Source organism: Astyanax mexicanus, chromosome 14, assembly GCF_023375975.1.
Source record: "Astyanax mexicanus isolate ESR-SI-001 chromosome 14, AstMex3_surface, whole genome shotgun sequence".
Classification (NCBI taxonomy): Eukaryota; Metazoa; Chordata; class Actinopteri; order Characiformes; family Acestrorhamphidae; genus Astyanax; species Astyanax mexicanus.
The window spans coordinates 13,549,020-13,575,882 of record NC_064421.1 but is presented as its reverse complement, the minus strand read 5'-3'; the positions used below and the strand labels follow the sequence as shown (position 1 = coordinate 13,575,882).

General features: G+C 36.9%; 1 protein-coding gene across 1 annotated transcript; it reads left to right on the top strand.

The window, feature by feature from the left end:
• The first annotated feature begins 1,902 nt into the window (after positions 1 to 1,902).
• Positions 1,903 to 26,863, top strand: arel1 (apoptosis resistant E3 ubiquitin protein ligase 1). The gene is made up of 22 exons (XM_007257310.4): positions 1,903 to 2,074; positions 4,386 to 4,704; positions 5,545 to 5,713; positions 8,543 to 8,763; positions 10,024 to 10,095; positions 11,195 to 11,421; positions 12,473 to 12,710; positions 13,252 to 13,421; positions 14,142 to 14,322; positions 14,575 to 14,819; positions 14,910 to 14,987; positions 15,076 to 15,217; positions 15,869 to 15,990; positions 16,107 to 16,182; positions 16,334 to 16,443; positions 16,672 to 16,851; positions 17,513 to 17,638; positions 18,674 to 18,803; positions 18,894 to 18,952; positions 19,148 to 19,237; positions 21,318 to 21,493; positions 22,662 to 26,863. The coding sequence occupies exons 2-22, from the start codon at positions 4,557 to 4,559 to the stop codon at positions 22,762 to 22,764; spliced, it is 3,063 nt and encodes a 1,020-aa protein (XP_007257372.3). The 5' UTR covers positions 1,903 to 2,074; positions 4,386 to 4,556; the 3' UTR covers positions 22,765 to 26,863.

Here is a 26,863-nt window from a genome sequence, read left to right as displayed (position 1 = left end):
AATATTTGTTCGATTTGATCCTGGAAATGCACTAATTTCTTCTACATTAAAAAAAAAAGACTTTAAAGTCAAATTGAGCAAAAACCATAGTTTATACGTTTGATTTTTTTTTTAATTTTGCAATTTTAATTTATTTTACATAAAACCACAAAAGATACAAAAATAACAATAATATATCAATAACGGCAAACTATGATTACCACAAATAAATAACATTAATAAGAAAAATAAACTCTAATAAAAAATAAAGGACATGGGGCCTTATATGCTTAGCTTTTTAGTCTTAAGTATAACTCATATTTATAGGCACATGAAAATAGACACTTCTTGAGGGTTTAGGGTTAAATTCATGTTTGATCGTTTTGATAAAAAAAAAATAATTCTCTCAACATGTAGCTATATTTAATGTTATAGTAACGCAGACTTTTTTTAAAGGCGTCCAAAGTCCAGTTATAAGCCTTTTAAAGGAAATCAGCTAATAAGTAGCAGTAATGCTACCGAGTTTGTTGTCAAAAACACACATTCTGTAGAAACATAGAAAAATATATATATGTTTTCTTTGCCCTTTAATAAAATACTTAATTTTCTATTATAACATTAAAGGAATATAGTGGATAAATAGTTACACGGTATTTTTTATTTGAATTTTTAGCTTTCTAGCTCCATTCACCCCCATTTATTGAGGACTTGCTCGCTGTCGCCCTCTAGCGGTTTACAGTAAATTTCTGATTGTAACGGTGGAGAATAGGACGTGGGCGGGCTCTCCATAATGCCGGTGTTCTGTCGAGTTCTGCCACCTTGTCAAACCGTGCTACCCTAGTGTATATTTAACTTTAAAAATGCAAAAGAAGCACCATATTAAAGCATGTGTTCTTATTGGAAGTCTATGTAAATCTTTAGAGACTAGATTATTTATTGACCACTGTTTACATCTTTAAATTTGCACTGCTAAATTATTATATAACTGCGTTTTTGCACTGACTGTATGGCTGACATCAGTCATCTTCTCAATATGCACAGCGTCTGGTATTTATGTTTGTTTTACTGTGTTTAACTGCACCACCTCCATTACACATACACTAAAGACTCTATTTTCATACTTTATTTTTTGTAAAAATAGATATCTGTATATTTTATCTGTATTTTTATCTGTATCATTTATCATATCATCGTATCTTTATTTTGTAACATTTGTGCATTAAGTATACCTGCTATACCTCTAGGATCAATAAAGTGTTGTACTGGAACAACATACACGATGGATATTTTGGCCCAGGCAGGATAAAGATAGTGATATTATAAATTCAATAGTCAATATTATTAATTACCATAATGTTGCTTTCTATTTTTTTCTCAATCCTTCTCCTTTTTTGGTAAAAAAATTAAATAAATAAAAACATTGGAATGAGCACAGTAAGCTCATATAACTCCATTCTCGTTCAAATAAACAGACAGAACCTACTTTTACAGTGTGACTTCTCAGTAAAAAAAAAAACAGATAAAAATGTAAATGCTTACAATCAAACTTTGATCATTTGAGCTTAGTATTCTTTTCATTGCTGCATATTTCTGCTTCTTCTGCTTCCCCTAATAATCAGTGACACATTTATACCATGAGTAGTATAGCAGAGCATCACAATGATTGATTTATCTAGCTAAAAACTACTTTTGTATATTTTTTTATAATAATTATTGTATTTATTATTATTAACAATTTTAGTTTGCATATTTGTGCAATGACAGTGAGGCCAGGTTATTTAACATATGCACACAAAAAAATAACTTGTAGGTCAGCGCATGCGCAGTGCCTTTAGGAAGCACGTATCGGTGGGTAACATAACTCGACAGAACACCGAGTCCAGGATTGGATGGTTCTACATCATCTACAGTCGACGGCAACGACGGCCTACAGCAGCAGCAGCAGGAGCAGCAGCTTGTACGGTGTATGTGTGTATGTGTGAGTCCTGGAGTGTACTGGAGTGTATTGGAGTGTGTCGGACTCAAAGCAGACAGACTGGGTCAGAGCATACGGACCGGTTCGGCAAATTAACCTCCAGAATCTCCCACAGGCTTGGTAAAACTCAGCTTTTTTGTGTTGTGTTTTCGGGTTCCGCCGTGTGTTTGAGGCAGTGTTGAGGTTAGCTAGCGCCGCTAGGTTAATTTACCACGGTTAGAGCGAGTTAAACAGTCGGACAGCCTGTCTCAGTAACATTGCACTGAAATATCAGAACCCTTACTGGGTTTTAAGGTCGTATAGAACCTATTTAGAGTGCTAGATTACGTTATTTTAAGGCTAAAATGGTAATAATTGTTTCTTTGTGCCTCGTTAATAATAACCTAACCTAGCTAGGTTAGCATTGTTTGCAGTCTTACTGTAGTTAGCTAGGGTTTAACTAGCTTTATTTACATTTAACGTTACACACTAAGCTTAATTCCACCTTAAGGAAATGCACAGGGTACAGTTTGCTTAGGTTAGCTAGCTAGAGCTACACTGTGGTGTTCAGGAATGAATACACAAGCCTTTACCCTTGGATATCATTGTTTTCATCGTATTTTTGTCATAGTTTTTTGTGTGAATTAGACACAACAGTCAGTGTGTTTTAATCTTCTGAAACAGGGTGGTCAATTAGTTATCTAGCTAATTTCCACAAAGATCCATCCTAAAGAGCCCATGGTGACATACAGCTCTGAAAAAAAATTAAGAGACCACTTCAGTTTCTGAATCAGTTTCTCTTATTTTGCTATTTATAGGTTTATGTTTGAGTAAAATGAACATTTTTGTTTTATTCTATAAACTACATACAACATTTTTCTTAAATTCCCAATAAAAATATTGTCATTTAAAAAAAGCATGTGTTTGCAGAAAATAAGAATTGGGTGAAATAACAAGAGATGCAGAGCTTTCAGACCATAAATAAAGCAAAAAAAAAAACAAGTTAATATTCACTCTAACTTCTTAAGTTAGGACAATGTGTAAATGTGTGATCATTCATCTGACCCTATTACTAGAATGTAGGAGTGCTGGGTTAGTGCTACATATATGGGAAGCTCCTTTTAAAAGTGTATTTTTGCCTTTACAGATCTGTTCCATTCAGTTTGACACTTAAATCACTTTTTAATGATATGTTTTACATTCCATATAGCTAACTATTTCTGATACAATTTCTAGAACAAACTGTTAAAATACTGGTTATGAAATTGTTATTTATGTTAAATCAGGATTTAAATCTTAAATATATACAGTCATGTGTCCGTAATAAGAAACATACATAAATGAGCTGATTACAAAATGTATCTGATTCAATTTTAAATTTGGCATCAGTATTCAGAAATTAACTGTTTCGGAGTAAATGTCACAGATTGCAAGGACAAAATGTGAAGCAGGCATAGTGGGTGAAAAAACCCCCACCAATATTATTAATTAATTACTCACTGATGTATAGTATATAAAATATGAATAAAATATAAGAAATGTGTTTTCCCAGTACACAATATTTATCATGTTTTTACATGCAAAATGCATCAGTATTTCTTTGACTATTCTACTATTGAAATGTTCTTTCATGCACAGTACATTTGATTCTTATTTAATTTTATTTAATTCACTCTCTAATGAAATATTTAGTTGGGTCTATGTTCTTTAAGTACTTATGATATCATAGAAATGCTTATACATGATACGATACAAAAATAATCATAATACAGTAACACAGGTGCAGTAAAGTCTGTGGTGGATATGCAAAGGGCTGTTTTTTAAAAGTGAAATTGAGCCATACAATGCCCAGATCTAAATTCAATTGTATAACAAATAGTGAGGAGACCGTATTAAATTGAGAAGATTTTTTTTATTGAAGGAGCATTTAAGGTCTCTGAATATAAATTTTCTACCCTGATACTTTAGTGATAATGTAAGTTCTTGCTGCATACAGCATTTATTATGGCCAGTTATGTGGTTGGAAGATTTCAAGTGCACTGCTCATCATTTGCTATGCTTCTCTGTTTTTAGGAAATGTAAAAAGGCAGAGCATAGCTCTACTCTCAAGGACACAGGAGTATGTGGATATGCTTAGTTTGCCCAAACGAGTGGCACACACTGCATAATGCAAAAAGAAATTCCAAGGTGCACTTGTGTCTAAAATGTGTGCTCTATGAATTATGTACTGCTGTAATAGCAGGTCGTCATAAGTAATGATATGTTTCATCAGGTTGGTTCATGCATATTGAATGTGTCTGGGTTACACAGTCCTGCCACCGTGTGTCACTTTTTAAATGTTAAATTACCTCTCAGAGACTTGAAAGTTTAAAGTACAAAGGAAGCTTTCACTTCTGTTTTGAACTGTTTACAACAAAGAAACATTGAATTTTGTGTCACATCCTTCCCACAGGCGTACCGAAAAACCTGAAATGACATGGGAAGATCACTCAAGGGGAGATAGTCCTACTTCTGTACACAGCAAAACTGCAGACAGTTGGAGAGCAGGACGGAGAAAAGCCCTGGCCAAATGAAGCCCGCTGTGACACAGATGGAGGTCTGAGTTAAGACTGAAGATGGTCTGATGGACCGCCGCTTCTTGCTGACCTTCATCTTCTGTTCAGTCTCGTGGATTTTCTTCTGGGAAGTGCGCTGGAAGAAAAGCAAGGAAAGTCAGATTGAAGAATGGCTGCAGGGGCATAGCCTGTCCGATTACAAGTATTTATTTGAAGGTCAGTGGAATGTGGAAATAGCTTTTTTTTTTGCTTTACATTAGGAAAGCTTGGGTTGTGTTTGGTTTTGCATTTTCGTTTGTTTGAGACAAAAAAGGAATTGGACTTGATAAGTACTGTCAAGTCATTTGTGGTGTTTCAGTATTTCTGTGCCAAAAGTCATGGGATAGCAGTATGCAGGTTACACCTGTCTAACTTGAGGAGTTACCTTGTGCATGCCATATGGATGAGGCCTTCTATTCCTGACGTTGTGTGGGCATTTAATGTTCCTAGATCCACAGTGTTTTATGTGTAGGTTTAATTGTCAAAGAAGGCATTACCACCCACTGTGCTGTCCACTGTGGGTGTTAACATATTCTATGACATATTCCTGTAATGATATGGACCAGCAGTAACTATGAATTGTCCAGACATAAATCACATCTACATTAATTGCAGGAGACCCTACACTGCATATCTGTTCAGTGTTTTTATTATTATTATTATTTTTTTATATTTATCATGGGACACAATACAAAACCCTTTGCCCGTTACTTTGGGCATGTCCATGTATACTGAAGAAGGAAGTTGTATAAGACCTTTCAGTTGAAATCAGTGTGTAAATGTTTTAGTAACTTTTTTAGTAAATTTTTGTAACTCACGTCCGCTCCATGTGGCGTCAGAACCGGAAGTCCTAATCCTTTAACTTTGAAACAATATACAAAAAGCATAATTACAAGGCTTTTGTGGAACAGCCAATGATTATATTCATGGTATTCATCGCAGTTTGAGAACAAATGCCAATGTTTTTTTTGCTGAATCTTTAACCTTTCGTGCATGTGTGTGTGTGTGTGTGTGTAGATGTGCAGTCTCTGGAAGAGCTGAGTCTGAGTGTGTTGGCTCGTTTAGAGGAGGTGGTGAAAGAGCAGCGGCGCTGGAGGGACATCTCTGAAGCTCACATCCATCTGCTCAGAGACTTCGCCTTTCAGGAGTGGCTGAGCTCTCAGAGTCTAGAGCACTACTACCATACGTGAGCAAATACGCATTCACACACTGTTATCACTCAGAGACATCAGTACTGGATCAAGATAGTGATTTAGGCTAGATGCCCTGTACCCTTGAGGTTGTAGTTTTTAGAACAGGGCTGGTAGCTGTGCAGTTGTTATTGTGATGAATTGTGTCACGTCTCATCAAAGATTTCTTTCTTTCTTTCAGTAATATATGAACATATTAAAAAGGAACATAAACAGTCATGTTCACAAATGCAGCTCTACAGGAAAGCTATTGTTTCAGCCGTCATTTCTTTCTTTTTTTTTTTTAATGAGTCTGCTGAGTCAGTTTTTAATTTTAAAAGCTGTTGAAACTCATGAAACTTGAGAAAAATTACATTTTGTTACATTTACATATTATGTTAAAAAAACATGTTAAAGTGTAGCAGTGCTTTTTTGCCATGGTGTCTATCACTAGCTTTTATCTTTAGACCTTGTGAAGATTATTTTTTCTGATCAGCAGGACGTTATTGTCATTTGTCCTTCAGTCCACCAGGGGGAAGTAGTATCTCTGACTGTTTGAGCTAAATGCCATTGAGCCCTGGCAGCTGCAGTGAAGAGGGGGTCATTGCAGCACGTTCTGTATGGGTAGTTAGCACTCAGAAGCAGTATGAATTGAACCTCTGCAATGCTGCAGTATGTGCTCTAGCGCTTTTTTTACAGTTAGAGTACAGTTAGAGAATGGAATCTGCTGTCACTTGTGAACAGGCTGGCTCACTTCCTTAAAATGTAGCATTAATGTGGACATGAACAGCACAGTTTATGCATTACATGTTATAATTAAAGATTAGTCAATTTAGGAAAATACTCCATTTCAGTTTAAATAAGATTCATGTTACTGTTGTTCTTAGCCTATGAATATATTTTGTAATCTGTTATAGACCTCAATTACATTTAATCCCTTCTTTCATTATTCTATCAGCTCTACTACCAAGAAAAGGACACAAAATACCTTTTTTGAAAAAAAAAAAAATCACATCTTAACCTCAAACACCTAATTTAATACATAGTTATATTTCCCTTATCATGCTATAACTTTTGAACAACTGTACTTTGTCTAGACATTTGTATGCCACAAATAGCCAAATTTATGCTGAACCATATCATGATTCTATCATCATGTATCACCAAATTTTAATTAGCACAAAACAATCTTGTTAATTGGTGTACAGTACTTGTTTAGCTATGTTTTCTAACTATGTCTTCCTCATTGAGCTCACAGTCTATATGGGCTTGGCCCTACTGTACTTTCTCAAGCATTACAGGCCTTTCCTGTTTTCTTGTGCACCACATAGTTGTGTCACAAGTATGCCAGTTATGTCTTGGTGTGGCTCGGGTAAAATCATGTCATCTGATTAATTAGTGTGTCACCAGTGAAAGGACTCTTGTTCGTATCAGGTTATGTTTATTACCAAGATGATAATGGCATTATTATTGAATATTTGGCTGGGAGAAAAAAGGTTTTATGGTGTGTAGGCAGTGGTTTTATCACATGTAAATTTATTATGTTGTGTTCTCTGCTAAATGTTTGAACTTATGTTATGCTTTCTCTTGTCTAGCAGGCAGTTAAATTGACTAAGAACTGTGTTTTAATGGAGTGTAATTTCCCAGATTTAGAGTGGCTCAGGAGATCATGAGTTCAAATCCCAGCAAGGGCTCAGTGCTCCATAGCTTTCATCTGTTTGGTATAATGTGATAGGGGAGGTTCAAAGGTACAGTTGGGAATATGATGGCTGTGTCTAAAAAATACAAGAAATGCTGATTTGAATCCTTGCTGTCCACACTATCTCTAATAACATAGAAAGCAGTGAAGTGATTAAGGTGAATCTTACGTCCTGACTTGCTGAAGCATTGCATAGCATTAACTGTTAAGTGTAAGCATTTTGTGGTGCTGTCATTAGCTATGAGCATTTTAGCTCAATAAAGCAAAAGGGTGGATTGAATGACTTCAATTCAGACATGACTAAGTGCCTCAGAATCCTGCCTGACTGGCAGCATTTTTTCTGTTTCATACACATTGACAGTATAGAAATTTTGGAGGAGGGACTTAAGGAGGGCCATTTCAGCTGCGGCTCAATTAATAATACTTTTGAGTCTGGTTATGGAACATGCTGGTATTTGACACAGGGTACTTCACTGTCTGGGCATCTGAGCTGTACAGTATGTTGTAACTAGGCCTGTCATGATTGAGACAAAGTTTTGAGACAATATATTGTCCCAGTAATAACTACAATAATCAATATTTGTTACATTTTATAACAGTATTATATTTTCATTTGAAGTTAATTTTATGTCCCAGATATAATGATATTACAGTATCAGTAAAACGCATTTACATATTGGCTATGAAGAGCAATGAACTATAGGGAAGATAGAAAATAAGCTTAGTCTAAACAGCATTTTGAATAGACATTTTCTATTGAAAGCAAAATGTAGTCTAATTGTAATAATAATCTCTCTCCATGAAACTGACGTTTAATGTTTAACCATATTAATACTTTGCAGTTGGAATATAAATGTTTAAATATTCCTAAATTAGTAAAATAAATAAATCAGTTTAGTTAACACAATGCATAATTAAAAAAAAAACTCCTGTTTTAGCAGTACTGACTCATAAACTTAATTATTGAAGGTATGTCCCTACATTGTTTAGTATGTTGATATCGTAATTATCATGACACGCCTAATGATAACTAATGCATATGAAATTAGTTTATTTAATATCATTCATTATGTGATATGTGACATGATTTCGTAATCTTTAGATGCTTTTGTACCACTGCCTAAGTACCTCCCTTCTCTTTTGGCAGTCTGAAGGCCCTGGGATGCACTAATCTGGATGACTTGGCTCAGTTTGACAGCCAGCTTCAGCTCTCTTTGGCAGCCTGGGGCTATTACTACGAGGATTACATCAAACTGTCCACAGGAGTGAAGGTTCTCCAAGCCTCCAGGGGCAGCAGAGACCAGGACTACGAGATTCAGCTGGTGCACAGCCTTGCTGAGAGGCGGCTCAATGAGAAGTGGTCCATTGGTGAGTAGCGTTTAGAACATCACAGTGGGGTCAGTCGATTTTGTTTGCGGACTGTTTGTTAATCATTGTTTATTGAGCTTGATAAGAATGCAGGTTTCTTTTTGAGCAGATGTGCATTACCATGTTAGAAAGTAGTTATGTAAGTTCACCACACCCCTGATACTATCAAGAATGTGTGCACGTTCTTCTTCTTTAGTCTGAGCTGTCACTTATGGCAGCTTACACCCACTTTCCTCTGTAGCTGCTGGGAGTAGGCGAGCTTTATGTAAATCTATGGCAATTGTATTTTATTGCCGTTGCTCAGCTGAGCACAGTGGTAAGGCTCTCTGTCTGTTCCAGAGGAAAGAGAAAAATCTATATCAGAACGGCAGGAGAGTTAATGATTGTAGATGTAAATGACAACACTATCAGAGTCTGGTTTCTGTTGCAGTTCAGTTGTCTTTCTTATGAACAGAGTGAAACTCTTACACCCAAGGTGTTGCTATATTACTGCGTCTATATGTTTCCTTCCTTCAGCTGGAGCTGTAATATTGTTTTTTTTTTATAGAGTATAGAGAATTCTACTTCTGTTAGATACCTGTCTTAAATGTTCATGGAAGACTTTCTACTAGGTTTTGGAGAATTGCTGTGGGGATTTGATTGCATTCATTGCCAACAGTGTTGGTGTGGACAGAATGTTGGACAATCATTACGCAAGCTACGCAAATCCTTTCCAAAAAACACAGTGTCACTGCTTGCACCATGGCCCACATCTGGCGTTAGGCACAGTGCCAATAGGTTCACCAGAGAGTCAGGTTTCATTATTAAAGTACCTAAATGAATTCACACAAACATTTAGAGATATAGTGTCTCAAGTGTGATGATTCATTGTAAGTCGATTGCACGTCTTGGGTACAGCTTCCTTAAATAGTAGCTCAAGGATGTTCCAGTATTTATGATCTTGTATTGATTAGTCAGTATAATACAGTGAAGGGTTTAAGGAAAAACACAAAGAGGAGTGACTATGGCCTTTTAACTGTGTTTAAATCATCATAACACCTTAAACGTTTAATAAACTTTCATAAGGTGAAATGTCTGTTCCAGAGGAAAGAGAAAAATCTATATCAGAACGGCAGGAGAGTTAATGATTGTAGATGTAAATGACAACACTGTCAGAGTCTGGTTTCTGTTGCAGTTCAGTTGTCTTTCTTATGAACAGAGTGAAACTCTTACACCCAAGGTGTTGCTATATTACTGCGTCTATATGTTTCCTTCCTTCAGCTGGAGCTGTAATATTTGGCTGTACTGTTGCACTGTGCTTTCTGATAAGGGACCTCATGTTTTACGTGATTGGTAAGTCTTTATTCTTTTATTCATTTATTTATTCTTTCTTTAGTTTTTAAATTGGAATATTGTTTACTGCAAACTTATTGCAAATTGTTTAAAAAGTACATTTTCATGAACACACTGTAAAACATTGTAACTGCTTGTGCAGTGGTGTTTGAGTTATCTCAGTTTAGTATATTCTTAATATTTCTTAAATCATTTTTAAGTTCTATATCTCAGCTTGGTCAACAACACATTTTAAGTTGATAATTTTTTGTCTGTAGTGCTCCCCTTCAATTTGTGTACTGTTTATTGCCACCTACCTATCACATGTTAGGAAGACCTTCCTATTCTCCCTAGACTCCTAACTACAGAACACTGGCTCTAGTCTCTTGACAAGCAGGCAATTATACAGTTGCATCCCTGTGAAACCATGTATGATTTGTGAAACCATGTATAAATCTGAGGCCAAGAAAGAATAGAAAGATTAATATCCTCCGAGCTCTAGAGTGGCCATACAGTCTAACTGCTACTTGTCAAGTGCACTGAGATCACAAGTTAAAATCTCAGCAAGGAGTCACAAGTTAAAATCAAGACTGTAGACATCATTTGATGGGAGAGTTTTAAAGCTGCAGAATTAACTGTATGCAAATACAGCATTCGAGACACTGATTAAAATGCTTACATAATATTTAATCAATTTAATGCACTAAATGTCTGTGAGTGAGAATTTTTGCTAGATGCTGCCAGTCAAAATCTAACGTATTCCCAGTAATAAAGGAATGTTAAATGCCTGCACAACTTCAGAAATAGAATTTCCTATTCACCTGACACCCACTATCAAGTCTGACTCGAACTTGATTTCACCTTGTCTTAAGCTCACTGGCAAGTGTTCAGCCTCTTTCACATGATGACACCAAACAGAGTATACATGTTTGGGTGATCCCATGCTGTGTCCTAAAAGAACACTTGTTCTTCACTTTACCATGGCATGCCAAGAAATCATATAGCAGATAGCAGAATTTAATGTGTGCATTATGGTTAATTAATCCTAAGAGTTTAGTTGTAAACCGCTTTTTTGATCTGTATTTTTGATTGTGTGTCCTTATGTCTTTGTCCCTTACAGGTGGAATAACTGTTTCCATCATCGCATTCGTTTTTACCATCAAGTTCCTATGTGAGCTCGCTGCACGAGTGGTCAGCTTTCTGCAGAATGAGGACCCTGGACGCCGAGGTGATCGCAGCATTTATGACTATGTGCGGGGGAACTACCTGGACCCACGCTCCTGCAAGGTCTCCTGGGACTGGAAGGAGCCACAGGAAGTGGGCCAGACTATGAGCTTCAGGGTGCAGGTACTGTTAATTTGACATTAATATTACACTTCTTGGACAAAAGTATTGGGACACCTGCCCATTCATTGTTTTTTTATTATTATTTTTTTATAGAGTATAGAGAATTCTACTTCTGTTAGATACCTGTCTTAAATGTTCATGGACGACTTTCTACTAGGTTTTGGAGAATTGCTGTGGGGATTTGATTGCATTCATTGCCAACAGTGTTGGTGTGGACAGAATGTTGGACAATCATTACGCAAGCTACGCAAATCCTTTCCAAAAAACACAGTGTCACTGCTTGCACCATGGCCCACATCTGGCGTTAGGCACAGTGCCAATGGGTTCACCAGAGAGTCAGGTTTCATTATTAAAGTACCTAAATGAATTCACACAAACATTTAGAGATATAGTGTCTCAAGTGTGATGATTCATTGTAAGTCGATTGCACGTCTTGGGTACAGCTTCCTTAAATAGTAGCTCAAGGATGTTCCAGTATTTATGATCTTGTATTGATTAGTCAGTATAATACAGTGAAGGGTTTAAGGAAAAACACAAAGAGGAGTGACTATGGCCTTTTAACTGTGTTTAAATCATCATAACACCTTAAACGTTTAATAAACTTTCATAAGGTGAAATACATTGTAATGAATTGTTTTATTATTAATAAAAATCACAACAAACATCTGTTTTATATATACAGTTGACTATGGCTTTCAAACAAAATTACAAAAAAAAAACGAATTGTTGCATAAACTATACTTGTCGCAAGAACTATAAAAAAAATAATAATAATTTTAGGATCATTGTTATAATAATTTAAGATAATAATCATGTATATATATTGTACAGTAAAACCCACAGCACTGAATTGTGGCGCAGTAGAACTGTACTCCTCCAAAAACTCAACAAGAATTAAGAATGAGCAGGCGTCCCTATACTTTTGTCCATATAATATACATATAGTTTTTACAAGCAAGACAGTCAGATATTGGATTAATAGCTAACCCTTTATTATTTTAATATACATTTATTAACTAATAATTATTTTTTTTGTCTTCTTTATGTCTAGCTTTTCTATAAGAATGGCCAGCCGTTTCCAGCCCACAGGCCTGTAGGCTTGAGAGTAAATATAACTCATATAGAACTGGCTCTGGACATTCCTGTTACCCAAGAGGTTCTTCAGGAGCCCGAGTCCAACGTAGTGAAAGTGACCTTCACTGTGCGCAAAGCTGGACGATACGAGGTGGCTGTTAAACTAGGTGGCCTCAATGTGGCCTACAGCCCCTATTATAAAGTTTTCCAGCCAGGTAAGATGATCTTGACGTGATAAAATTTCAGCACATGTCCACAGTGTCCCCAGAAGAGGTCATTGTGTCCTTTATTTGGTCTCACTTTATAATGTCTTAGTCCTGATAGTTTTCCTAAGTTGAAGGAATGCTTTATGGGATCTAGTGGCATCTGTTTTTCCTCTTGAAAGTCAGGTGTTTGTGTTCCTTCAGCAAGGTTTATAAGGAGATCCATCTCGTCAGTCAGCTGTGTTTATGGAACTGCTGTACCAGAGTGCTAAAAGCTGGTTTTGACTTAAGCTTTATTTAGAGGATATCATTATTGTTTGCAAACATGTTTGCAAATATTGCCTGTCATGTTTACCCAGTTTTGACTGAAGTGTTTGTGTTGTGTGTGTATATGATGGCAGTTTTATGTTGATTTGTGCGTGTTATGCGTTGGAGAGCACTTAGAGCGTAACCTGACTCTAATTTTTGAAGCATGTTTGTTCTATTGAGATTATGAACGTTGATCACGGAGTGTTGTGTCTCAATTGAACTACGTGTCTTGTGTTTGTTACAGGGACAGTGGTGCCATCTAAAACAAAGATTGCGTACCACTTTTCCACTCTGGTGCTGACATATGGTCAACAGCACACGCTGCAGATTGAGCCTCGGGATGAGTATGGAAACCCCACCAGTAACTCGGTCTCCCTTGTGGATGAGGTCAACTACAGTGTGCATATTCATTCAGTAAGAACCTTTTAAAACTTGTATACATGTATGAGATCAAGGTACCTCACGATAACCTTTGATGTTCATTTGAGCAAAATTTAGAGATGGATGTAATATAGCTTAAAACACCCCCAATGTTATTAATACTTAATAACATGATATGAGAGAATTATGGAGAAGCCTGTCTAATTTAAACCTCAGACATCACTTTCAGTTTTACACTTAAAAGTCCAGACTAGATACAGAAATCACCAGCAAAATCTGTTGGGCCCATACTCTTGCAAGACACGAGTGCATGATGCAAACAGGAATCAGATTTCAGCACAACACTAATTTCTTTTATTTCTTCTGCTATTTACTGGGTGACTGTACACTGCTTCAAAATCCAGTAATTGGTCTAATAGTCTGTAGGCCTGCTTATTTTGGTGCTTATTTTTGTACTTTGACCAAACTGTAAAGTCTAAAGGTCTGGACCCAACAAGGTAGAAGTGAAAGCACCCACTAGATAAAGCCAAGGACTTCTGAAAAGTGCTTTTAACTCATGAGACTTGAGTATTGCCCTGGTTTTTATGTTAAAATATGTTAAAGACTGTGTTTTAATGGGTTGTTTCATAAGACTGTGTAAGATTAATTTATCAATAACTTGATTCTTTAACTTCTGTTCGTATATGAAAAAAGCTCCTGAACTAACAATTCAATGTTTGCATCTGTAATGCTTCTTTTGTGTTCTTTTTGTAGTTGGGCACTGTGGAAGAGGACAGTTCTGAAGACTTTTATAGCACACATGTGACCTGTAATAAGCAGCAGTGTCAGGTTCTGCTGAAGCTCACTTTAAAGAAGAAGGGCTGCTTTCGGGCACGGATCACTTATAGGGACCAACCTCTCAGCAATGGAGAGTTTGACATTATTGTGCTAAGTGGTGAGTGCTATTGTGTTTGTGTTTTTTTTTTCCTTCAGTGCATTTTTAGACTGTATCTTTGAATTAAGCTGGTTTCTTACTTCATCCACTAGTGATTATGCCACAGAGGGATGCAAATCATGTATATTTTGTATAACACAGAATAATGGGAGTAATTTCCATGGAATCTTGGATCAGTGCAACTTCTACTGCCAATTATAGCATAGTGCTCCTCTTAAAGCCCATTCCCAATGCTTTGTGTTTTATTCACAGAGAGTGAGAAGAGCTGTGTGGAGAAGAACGTGTCCACTCCAGGCATTAGTATCTACTTTGAGGCCTACCTCTATGGCACAGGCAATTACAGTAGCTCGTCCTGGCAATTCCCAGCATCCTCTTTGCTGGCGCCACAAAGACGGCCCTCCATGGGCGATGATGAAGATGAGCACGACTCTCCAGTAGAGGGCCAACCAGAGAAGGTCAAGAAACCAAAAAAGGTCTACTGCTACATATCGCCAAAGGTAGCTGACTTCTGTTGGGGTTTTACATACCATCATTTTTTTTTTTTTGGACTTTTATGTTCACACTAAATTATTGTGTTTATATTTCAGCAACTCTCAGTGAAGGAGTTCTACCTGAAGATTATTCCATGGCGCCTTTTCACTTTTCGTGTGTGCCCAGGAACTAAGGTTAGCTCTGACGTATTCAAGCTGTTCCCAAAGTTTTAATGCTAATATGGACCGATTTATTAATTTTTACTAACATCTTTTTTTTTAGTTCACATACCACGGGCCGGACCCAATCCATAAGTACCTGACGCTGGTGGTCGATGACGGCATTCAGCCTCCTGTGGAGCTAAGCTGCAAAGACAGGAATATTATGGCAGCCACTTTTATTCGCTTCCTTCACAAGAACATCGGTAAGTCTGGCAAACCTAGTGTAGACAAACATGTTTAAGGGGGAGTTTCACATCTGAAAGACTGAACCAATTCAATAAAAATGTATTTATATAGCGATTTTTACAACAAATGTTGTCAGAAAGCAACTTTTCAGAGATACGGGTCCAGACCTTTTATGAGTAAGCTCCATGGTGATGGTCGCAACAGTGGCAAGGGTGTAATAGAAAAACAAGTAATAATAAATTAATTAATATAATATACACCCCATATCAGGACCAGAGAAAAGTCAGTCTATTTCTAAGGCTAATGTTATTATCCTAACCCTGTACATCTCATATCTTTCAGCTGGAATCCCAGCCACTTTGGGATGAGGTAGAAAAATGTGATAAGTGTTACTTAACACTTTTTTTTGTTAGATTATGCTCACATAAATAAATTTGAATGTGGGATTTATCACTTCACTTTATCACTCACTACTGTGATCCTATATAGCTGTACGATATATGGTAGCTGTCATGGTAGCCTGCTTCAACTCCCTGTAATTGATTCCAGAAATCTGAACCATCCATAAAGGTTCCTGAAAAGTCAAAGTGAAAAGTCTAAAAGTCAGCATCCTACATAAATGCACCTCACATATGTAGTTCCCCCCCCATTGTGTGTTTGATTTTTAGGAGGCTCAGAGACGTTTCAGGACAAGGTGAACTTTTTCCAGCGAGAGCTCAGGCACATTCACTCCAAAAGACCTCGAACTAAGACCTGCCTGAAGATCATCCGCCACTCCATCCTGGACTCAGTTAGTGATCTGTACTAATAGAGCTTTGTAGTATTTAAAAAGACCCTTTACATATTTATAGTCACATTATCTTTAACTTTAATAGCCATGAGTCATGATTTTGTCATTTTCTGCAGTCTCTTAAGGCCACCAGGAACTTTTCTGTGTCAGACTGGAGTAAGAACTTTGAAGTGGTGTTTCAGGATGAAGAAGGTTTGTTTTAAACTTTCGCATCAGTCAGTGGTGTTTTACTTTTATGATTCTCTTTTTTTTTTTGTAAGGCTTTAATCATGTTTAAATGGTACAGTGGACATTATATTTGTACAGTATGTGTTAATGACTACTACTATTGTGTGTTTTATAGCTCTGGACTGGGGAGGTCCGAGGCGGGAGTGGTTTGAGCTTGTGTGCAAGGCTCTGTTTGACACCAATAACCAGCTCTTCACACGCTTCAGTGACAACAACCAGGGTCTGGTACGCATTAGACACCTACAGCTTTCACTTTTCTTGGCCAGTTTTCAGGAACCAAAGCAGGCAGAGTGCGGGCGTTTTAGAAACAGATTTTCATTGTTAATAAAATCTTTGACATTCTACTGTAGTTGAAATGACGTAGTGTCAGAGCTGTAGGTGACGGGCTATGGGTTGATGTGTGATGCGAGTTATGGCTTGGAAGTGGGCACTAACTGTACGTGTGTTTGACAGGTCCACCCTAATGCGGAGAGGCCTGTTCATCTGAGAGTAAAGATGTATGAGTTTGCTGGGCGTGTGGTGGGCAAGTGCTTGTATGAGTCTGCTTTGGGAGGGGCCTACAAGCAGCTGGTGCGGGCTAGGTTTACTCGCTCCTTCCTGGCGCAGATCATCGGCCTACGCATGAATTACAAGGTGATGCACAGCTGTTGTGGCTGATTCTAGTACATTTATCATTCATTTTAAATCCTGTTAAAAGTCTAGAGAAATCTTTTGCATTTTAATAAAAAGAATATGATTTTTTTTTTGTTTCTTCTGTGAAATTATGGAAATATGTTTAGGTACTTGTAGGTGGAGTAATAAATATTTCAAAACAAAACAATATAATATATATCCAGTACATACATTAGTGATTAATCCTTGGAGTACACTTTACACTTGCCAAGTGATTCATTAGGAACTGATGTACCGATCCTGATATTTCTATATGATGTTGAAATGGCTGAGCTTCTGGTCCATACATCCAATGAATTTTCTGGTCTACCACATCCGAAGGATGTTCTACTGGATTTTTTGCTTAATGACATGTTGCACTATAATGCTGGAATTAGTCATTACAAGATGGATAAATTGTGGTCACAAAAAAATCAATATGGTCAGCAACAATACTACTCTTGAAATTCACTCCTTCAGTGTTGCAGTGTTTTATGTTTTTTATGTTATGTTTTGGCTCATATTAAATAGCTAACAACATTTAGCACTGAATAAAACAAAGTGCATTGTTTCTGACAGAAGTAAAGCCTGTTTATTTTATTTTATGCATCTGACTGTTTTTAATTCTCTTTGGCTTTGGTAGTACTTTGAGACGGATGATCCAGAGTTCTACAAAACAAAGGTCTGCTTCATCATAAACAATGACGTGAGTGAAATGGACCTTGTTTTTGCTGAAGAGAAGTACAGCAAGTCAGGACAACTGGAAAAGGTGAGAGACAAAATACAAATGATTCTGCCCTTTGCTGGCATATAAAATAACATGAGTGATGAGGTAAAACAATAAAAAACAGGATTATCGTTCAAATCTTGTTTTTTCATTTGCAGTTTTGCTGCTAAACTGATATAAATACTGTGTGGGGTTGGGAGAGAGAATTTCTTTCTTTTTTTCAGTTTTTATAAACCGTAGATGCAGCAATAGCATCTACTCCTCCTTAAAGCATTTAGAACAAAGTATTGGAACATTTTTATGAGTATTTGATTACATTTAGCCTCAAGAACATTAGTGAGATCAAGTTCTGATGTTTTTATGATTTATTCTGTGGCACCTCCATCATCCCAAAAGTGTCTGATGGTGCTTTAATACACCAAAGAATGCAGTAAAAATGCTATGCAGTTCAGTACTGGATGGCTTTATACCCCTTTAGCCTTAGCGTAGATCATTACAGGGGTTTCATAAGCACATGCCAAGCACTCAGTATATTTGAAGATCCTGTGAGCAAAATTTTACTTGATGTCTTCAGTTGCAGAATTTGACTGTGTAATTGTATTATGGTCAATCAAAAATCAGACACACTCAATCATTCACATTTTAAATAATCCTATACCTGCCATATAAGATTATTGGCTGATAGGTTTGCACTGGTAACTGGTTTAATGGAATACCATGGTATGGAAAGACATGGTTATCAGAACTCAGAGTTTCACTACTCCTTTTAGTCTTAGTAACTGATGCCACAATTTAACACACACAGCAAAAAAAAATGCCACAGTCATTAAAAATAACACTAAAATCAGCAGTGTGGGATTGCATTTTATACCCTCTAAATGAATGTTTTTTTTTTTCAGTGACTGCATGCTTTAAAGATAAGTGTTGCTGGTGGCTGGGCATGCATGTGTGATGTGTGATTTTATCTTGGTTTGGTTTTGTATCAATGTTAGAGCAACAGAATATGCAGAATAATGATGCCATTACTGTAGCAACAATAGGCTATATATAAAGACATTGATTTTTTCTTCCTTGCAGGTGGTGGAGCTCATATCTGGTGGGGCTCAGATTGCTGTGACTAATGAGAATAAGATTCATTACCTGAACCTGCTGGCTCAGTACCGACTGGCCAGTCAGGTGAGGGATGAGGTAGAGCACTTCCTCAAAGGTACGATTTAATTTAAACGTGATCTCATTTCAGTCAAGCCTCACTAAATATAAACATATTTGGAGCTAACCCAGCTTTTGTTACTCTCAGGTTTGAACGAACTGGTTCCTGAGAACCTTTTGGCCATATTTGATGAAAATGAGTTGGAGGTAATTCTTTCAATATTTGTGATCCTGTGTTGAATGTTGGCAACTTGCACTCTGAGTACATTGTATACAGACTGAGTAACTCTCTCCCCTCTGAAATTATATAATGAGAATGATGGATGTTTGTGTGTGTGTGGTTCTGTTAGAAAGTCATTATTTAATTCGGTTTGTTGTTTTATGTTTTTCCTCTGTATACAGTTGCTGATGTGTGGAACTGGGAATATTAATGTGCAGGATTTCAAAGCCCATGCTGTTATCGTTGGAGGCTCATGGCATTTCAGAGAGAAGGTGTGTTCATAAAAAAAAATTCTAACAGTTCAAAGGCATGGTATAGTAGTATGTACATTTATTAAATATTGAATTGATAAAATTAAATATGCCCAAACCTATAGTGGTGTAAAAAAGTGTTCTATGTCTTTGCCATTTGTGGACAATGACTCTCACTGTGGTTCGCTGGATTCTCAAAGCTTTGGAAATGGCTTTATAACTAGTGATGTCAAACTCGAAACGCGGAATCGAATGAATCGATTCATTTGAACCACGGTGTTCCGAAGCACTGTTTCGAAGTCCGTATCAAAAGGGGAAAGCCACGTGACTGTTCCAAAAACGGGTTTCGTTACGTCACGCAGTTTTGAAACGTTTCAAATCTTTTCGCGTGTTTTAGTCCGCGCTTAAGTTCAAGCAGCTGGTCTGAGATCAGAATGCTTGGGTGCTTGCAGAATGCCCAGAGGAAAAGAAGACCCTATGGATTACTGGCTCAGACACTCTGCCGTCTTTCCTCATTTGTTTCAGTTACCAAAAAAATATCTCTCAATTACAGCAACCCAGCAGTCCAAGCACTGTGGAACGGATCCTGTTTATTAATAAAAACAACTGATTACTTGTAATGTTTAATAAATAAAGTATTGCACAAGCATTTCCCTACCTTGCAATGTAAAATGAATAATGTCAGCTATATAAATCCACTGACTGTGTATCATAATGAAAAATACATCTTAATGACATCATTAAAACAACCCTGTTCTCTGCAAAATGATATGTTTTTAAGACTCAAATTTATTTAGGGACAAAACATGCTATAGGGGAATATTTCTTTTATTTTTTTCATAAAAAACCCATCACTTCTGTTTCTGTTAAGAAAAAGTTGTGGATTTAGGCCCTGGTTGCCCACTAGATGTCACTGTGGTGTGTGATGATTCGAACGTTTCACAATATCGAATCATTTTCCGAATCAATTGGTTCATTTGATTCGATCTCCCAAAAGCCCCACTTTTGCCATCACTATTTATAACCCTTTCTAGACTGATAGATTTTAATGACATTGTTTCTCAATTGTTCCTGAATTTCTTTGGATCTCGGCATGATGTGTAGCTTTTAAGGATATTTTGGTGGACTCCACTTTGTCAGGCAGGTCCTATTTAAGTGATGTCTTGATTGAGAACAGGTGTGGCAATAATCAGGCCTGGGTGTGGCTAGAGACAGTGTACTCAGGCGTCAGAAACCACAGTGACGGTATGTTTCCACTTTTTCACACAGGGCCATGTAGGTTTGGATTTTTTCTCCCTTAATAATAAACACGTTCATTTAAAAATAGCATTTTGTGTTTACCTGTGTTGTCTTTGACTAATATTTTAATTGGTTTGATGTTCCGAAACATTTAAGTGTGACAAACATGCAAAAAATCAGGAAATCAGGAAGGGGGCAAACACTTTTTCACACCACTGTATCAGTTCAGTATCAGTTACGTTGTTCTCTTGTGAGTGAGGCTGAACACTCAGTAAGCTGCTCATGGTAAGGTGACAATATATTGATGCCTGGCAGTGGGAGCCAGGTGGATGTGACACAGTCCATTTGTAAAGATGTGCACCCATATTTATATCTTGCAGGTCAGGCCAGGAGTTTTTATGCTTCCATGGGGCATGGCAAAAGTCATGGGACACAATAATATTTCCTTTACCATGACCTTTTCAATTAAATTCATTGTTTTAAATATTATAAGTAAATAAAATGAAAGGCTACATACCTTACATACATTCCTTGCAAATAAAAGCATTATGGGCAATTACAAGGTCAGAAAACATGATTGAGATCATATACATACATTGTACAGCAAGATCATACTATAATCCTTGTCAGAGGCCTAGTATTAATAGTATTAATAATAGTAAATATATCAATATGATTTTATTAATTGAGTTTTAACTGCATTTTGAGTGTTAAATGTTTTTGTTTGTCTTGTCATTTATTTCTAAAAAGCTTCGTATTGATTAGTGATGCCAGTTTCAGCACAGACACTAAGTGGCATTTAAAAATAAAACCTTATTCTTTTGTATTGATCTGAACCTGATGTTTGTGTGTGTGTATGCAGGTGATGAAGTGGTTCTGGGCCGTGGTGTCCTCCTTCACTCAGGAAGAGCTGGCACGTCTCCTGCAGTTCACCACCGGCTCATCTCAGCTCCCCCCCGGAGGCTTCAACACACTCTGCCCCTCCTTCCAGATCATAGCTGCCCCCACACACAGCACTCTGCCAACCGCACATACCTGGTGAGAACGCACAGGTCCACCTGTATGAAAGAGAACACCTCATTATCTTCATGCTTGAGCTCGCAGCTGGATTTAACTTCATTTGGATCTCAACCTAGCAGTGGTTCCAAATTCTGATTTTGGAGAACCTCTGTCCCACATATTTTTGTGCTTTCCTTATCCAGCACACCTGGTGTAACTAATCTGAGCTGGGTTTACTGAAAACATCTTTGCACAAAGCTGTTTCTTTAACAGTCCAGCGAGCATAAACCTAAACTCTTTCTTGTCAGATGATCTAAAGATTAAGATGCTTTTGGGAAACTGGGTCCTGCTGATTATCTTTTAAAACTATAGGTTTGCTATAGTGCTGCTAATATTGGGCGTTAGTTTGATACCGGTATGACACAACAGGAAAAAACAACCAAAACTCCAATTATAAGACTAAGTTTCATTTTAAATGCAATATATCTTGTAACATATATAGTTGCTAAAAAGCTTGTAATTAATGTTAACATGTTTGCTGTTTCCAGTCACACCATACAACTTTCTAAATACATTGACAGTGCTTTCATTCAATCCAGCAAATCAATGTATAGTTGCAAAATTTGTCAAAGAACAGAGCTTTTCTTTTGTACAATTTTCATGGGGATGTTTTGCGATCTTTCACTTCGGAACAACCTTCTTTTATGTAGCATTTGAGAAATGCCTGCATTCACTGCAGATTAGAATTTGAAATGCAGTTTAGAAATTGAAATAAATATTCAAATAAAAAATATGTTCTGGAGGCCTATTCTTGAAAAAAAATTCTATATATGAAAGTTTTACTGTACGATTTGCAAACTATTTGTATCACTGTATTGATTAAAAAACAACACTATTGATTTTAATTAATAGTTTAAGTGCAAAGATTGATATCAAGACAGTGGTTTATTTTGTGTTGTCCTTTACATCTTACTGCTCTGACTGAATAAAACGTTTTTTATTAGTTTGTTTTTTATAAACACAATGGTGTGTTTTTAGAAACACAATGGGTTCCTGCCAATACACAGCCCTATCATGTACAATGTCTAATATGTACTGTAGTTAGTAGAGTGTGGAACAGAAGTGCTTAGGAGGTTAAAATATGTGTGTTTATAGCAGCAGCACTACATTTTTCTGAAGTAATCTATCTATTTTTTTTTTCTTTCAGTTTTAACCAGCTGTGCCTCCCTACGTATGACTCCTACGAGGAGCTGCACAAACTGCTAAAGCTGGCCATCAGTGAGGGCAGCGAGGGCTTCGGCATGCTCTGATCGCCTGCTGGCTGTGTCTGTCGGATACAGTGAGGACGTCTTTCTCATTCTGTCTCTCCTTTTCTCTTCATGCTTTCTTTTTCCCCCTCTCGACCGAGTGAGCTGCGATATATGAGCCAACACACCTTTTGCCTCCAATAACAGACCTTTTTAGTTCAAGCCCACCTGGATGTCCAGATTTTCTCTTTCAAGCAGGACCTTCAAAGAGGACATTTACACATGATCCGGAGATGCCTTTGGCTGTTTCCAGTGGATGCTGGAGCTATGTAAATATGTAAACTATTTTTTCTTTTTTTTTGTATTGTTAGACAAAAAAAAAAAGAATGAACGGAAAGCTGTGTTTTATTGTAGGTAGTCAATTATGCTTCATTTTATGTGAGTTAGCACAGTTGTTAAAACATGAGGGCCCATGTAATATTTACAGCATTAACAAAGCTGGGAACATTTCAAACGGAGTGTAGCAGCCTATAAGATGTGTGGTTTTACCACACACTCACTGCACTTTGGCCTTAACTGATCAGGGAAGGATGTGTGTGTATATATTGCTGTTTAATTCTCTTTTGCGCAAGATGTGTGTATATAAATATATATGGAAAATGTAACATTTTCATTTACTTCACAATTGCTCTTTTTAATTTCTGTGGTACTTTTTTTTTAATTGGTCTTTTTTTTTTAAGCATAGCCTCTGTTTCCACCTGGTCACTTCATCAGTCTTAAGTAACTGCAGAATGGCAAAGAGACCAATGCATAAAGATAAATGTTCAAATCGGCATAGACCACTTGTGCCTAGCCATGTGTATGTGAAAGTGTAAATGCACAGAAAGGGCCTGTTTACACCTGACATTAATGGGCATAATTAGATCATGTTAATATTGTGCTTGTTTGCATTCAAACCTATGGTGCATTGTGATTGGATATTGATCAGATTACTCAAACCACATTCACAAGAATAAATTAGTGTATTGATAGAAAGTTTGGATCTTTTTAATCATTTTAATAATAAGTGAAAACAGAATCTGGTCAGTTTCATATAAAAGTATACCATCTTTTCCATACAAAGTTTATGTTAACCACATGTCAACCAAAAACTAGTAATAACTGGTAGGCAATGAGCAGATCTGGGTATTCTGTTCTAAACAGAAATCCAGAGACACATTTGACTGCTAAGTGTAAACACTTAGATACAATCCAGATACAAGTCAGATGAAAAAGTGAGCAATGTAAACGGAGTCTTAATAATATGATTATTGATTTGTTGTTTGTCCTGCAGAAAACTGATGAGTGGACCATGCAGAAAATTGTTTCATCTTCTCTGTTAGAATCCAGCCTTCTTTCAGCCTGGTACTGTAAGGGACTAGAAGTGAAACTGTGCTAAAATGATTTAAGTTAATATTTTTTTCCATGTATTCATGACATGGTACTCTGCATTGCAGATCTCGATGATACTCATCCAAAATGATCTGAAGCACTGGTTGAAGAGCAGGAGCATGTCCTCCTTTCTCCAGGCTCACCTTTAAGTCTCTGGGCAGCATCTATGCATTTTATTATTATTGAGTCTTATTAACAGATAGATAAATAAGTTAGGCTTATATAACATGTACAGGACAGAATGCATAAGGACAAGGGATGTCTTATTTAATTTTAATGCAGAGTTTCACATTTGGTCTCTGTGTTTTGAGCTTTATTGAGTTATTTATGACCTTATTTATTGAAATGTTTTTTTGTTTTGGTTGGTTGGTTGGTTTTGTTTTTTTTTTTTTTCTTTATTTTTCCTTTTCACTGACCAAAATATGACTCGACGTTATGCTTGCATTGACTGTGAAAGGTGCTATGTAAGTTGAGAAGCTGAAAAACAAATGATTGTTGGAATTTGAAATTCACTTTAGATTTTTATGATTTGCAGTGACCATTTTCCATTAATTAATTAATTAATTAATTAGTTAAATGCTTGTTTAATTTTTTATATTCATAACACACAGTATGGGCACAGTGGTGCTGCAGCTAGTGCATGTGTGGCATATCCACATTTACAAACAGCTCCAGTAACTGTCCGTCAGGAGCCTGGTGTGCTTTCCCTATGTTCACCTGGGCCTAGTCTGGGCACCCTGGTTTCCTCCCCTCTCCCAGAAAAAACATGTGATAGGAGAATGGGTCATGCTAATATGCTCACTAGGTATGAATGTGAGAGTGAATGGTTGTATGTAATACTCTGCGATTGACTGTCAAGCAGGTATTCCTGCCTTGCAGGTTTTAGAACCTCAACAATCCTGACCTGGAGTCAGGAATATCCACAAGTATAGCACTGCACTGAACAGTGTTGCTTTATTTCCACTGTTAATCTTTAGTTTTTTTGTGGTTTTTATTTAAAGCATAAATTTGGCTACATTCACACAGCAGGTGAAAGTGACTTTAATCTGATTTTCTCACCAAATTTTCTTTAAACTTATTTTGTGAGCCTTTTATTTTCCGTTGGTGCTGTGGCCACATCCTCCAGTGGCCATGCTTGGACATTAGAAACACAGTGCGGTTGTGACACAAGCCTTTTATTAATATTGTAACAAAAACATCACCCAAACATTTATGTGGTCTGCTAAGCTGCTGTCCTCATTTCAATTTTCTCCTTAATGTAAAATAATTGAATTCCAATCTGCCTGTTCTAACAACTAACTGGATGTGTATCAGATTTTAATATCAGTTATTAAATTGGACCGTGTTAGAATTGAGACTGTTAGATTTAGTGTGCATTTTGCTGTTAACACAAACAACACATCCAGGTTGCGCATGATGAGAGACTAGATTTGGGCCACTTTTACCTTCTTTGCAAACATAGCCTTTTTTTGCTATGCATATTTTTTGTTATTATTTTAAGGGTACCTGTTAAATCCAGCCACTCAAAGATTTATGCTTATACATCTTTGTTGGCACATCTGCACCTTTACGTGAGCTCTGGTACTGTTAGCATATCTGAACATAGAACATTGCCTCCAAAGACCACATCTTCAGTCCAGTGCTATTAGCCAGTTAATAGCAGGAACGAGGGAAATTTGGGTGCAGCTTCTTATGATCCTTATATGAGCTTATGCTTTATTCCATTTTGTGTTCAATTTAATGAGTGTTCTTTTGCAGAGCCTACACCTTGTAGTTAGATGTTACTGTTCTTGTTGTCTCCACGTATACGCTATACATGCTATCTACTGTATGTAACCTTGCTGCAAGGCCAAGACGAGAAAACCCATTACTGTAAGCTTCAGCACTAAAACCCAGTTAAATAATCTATAGAGAATTGTGTCATCCAGACTATTTAACCTTGTATCCTGAAAACATATTAAGTGACAGAGTTAAACTCCTGGATCCGCTGTGGACCTGAGGTCATCTCCACCCTTTAATGCCAGCAGGAAGCTCCTCATATGATCTTACTTTAGGGACAGTGCACTTTGACCCCAGACAGACAAGCGCTGTGTTGAGCCTGTGGATTTTCCACTCTGTGCAGCTGAAGAGCCTGCAGGGTGTGGTTGGACTGAGGATGAAATCACTGCATATGGTTCTTGCTGTACATGATGGCCAAGGATTATCACGATGACTTCAATAACTTTATTTATTCAAAAAACACGGTGGCTGAGACACACTCTGTGGCATCGCGTGCATACTTGGAATGTTATTTTGTGACTATAAGCCATTGACGAGAGGGTTAAATAGGTACACAAGGGGGTGTTTATCACAGCGTAGAACAGTTCTTTTTTCTTTTTTTTACTTTTAAGTTAAATAATTGATTTTTGTTACAGTTTAAATTAAGTTGAGAGAGTATGAGAAGCCCTGGATGGTTTTGTTTGAAACTGGTTTGAAACTTTTAAAAGGTTTGGAATTAGATTTAGATGATGTGTGAGTGTATATATACTGTAATATACTAGCTGAGGGTTTGGGATTGATCGACTGATTATTTTTTCTTATATATTTGACTGAGTTTTTTTTCCCCCTGTATGAAGTGAGAGGCTGTGCTGCTCTCACCTGCAGAGTGAATGTCTTCAGCACGGTTCTGTTCTGTTTCTCTCTTATTTATGTGATAAAATATTAATAAAAAAAGAAAGGTGGGTTAACTTTA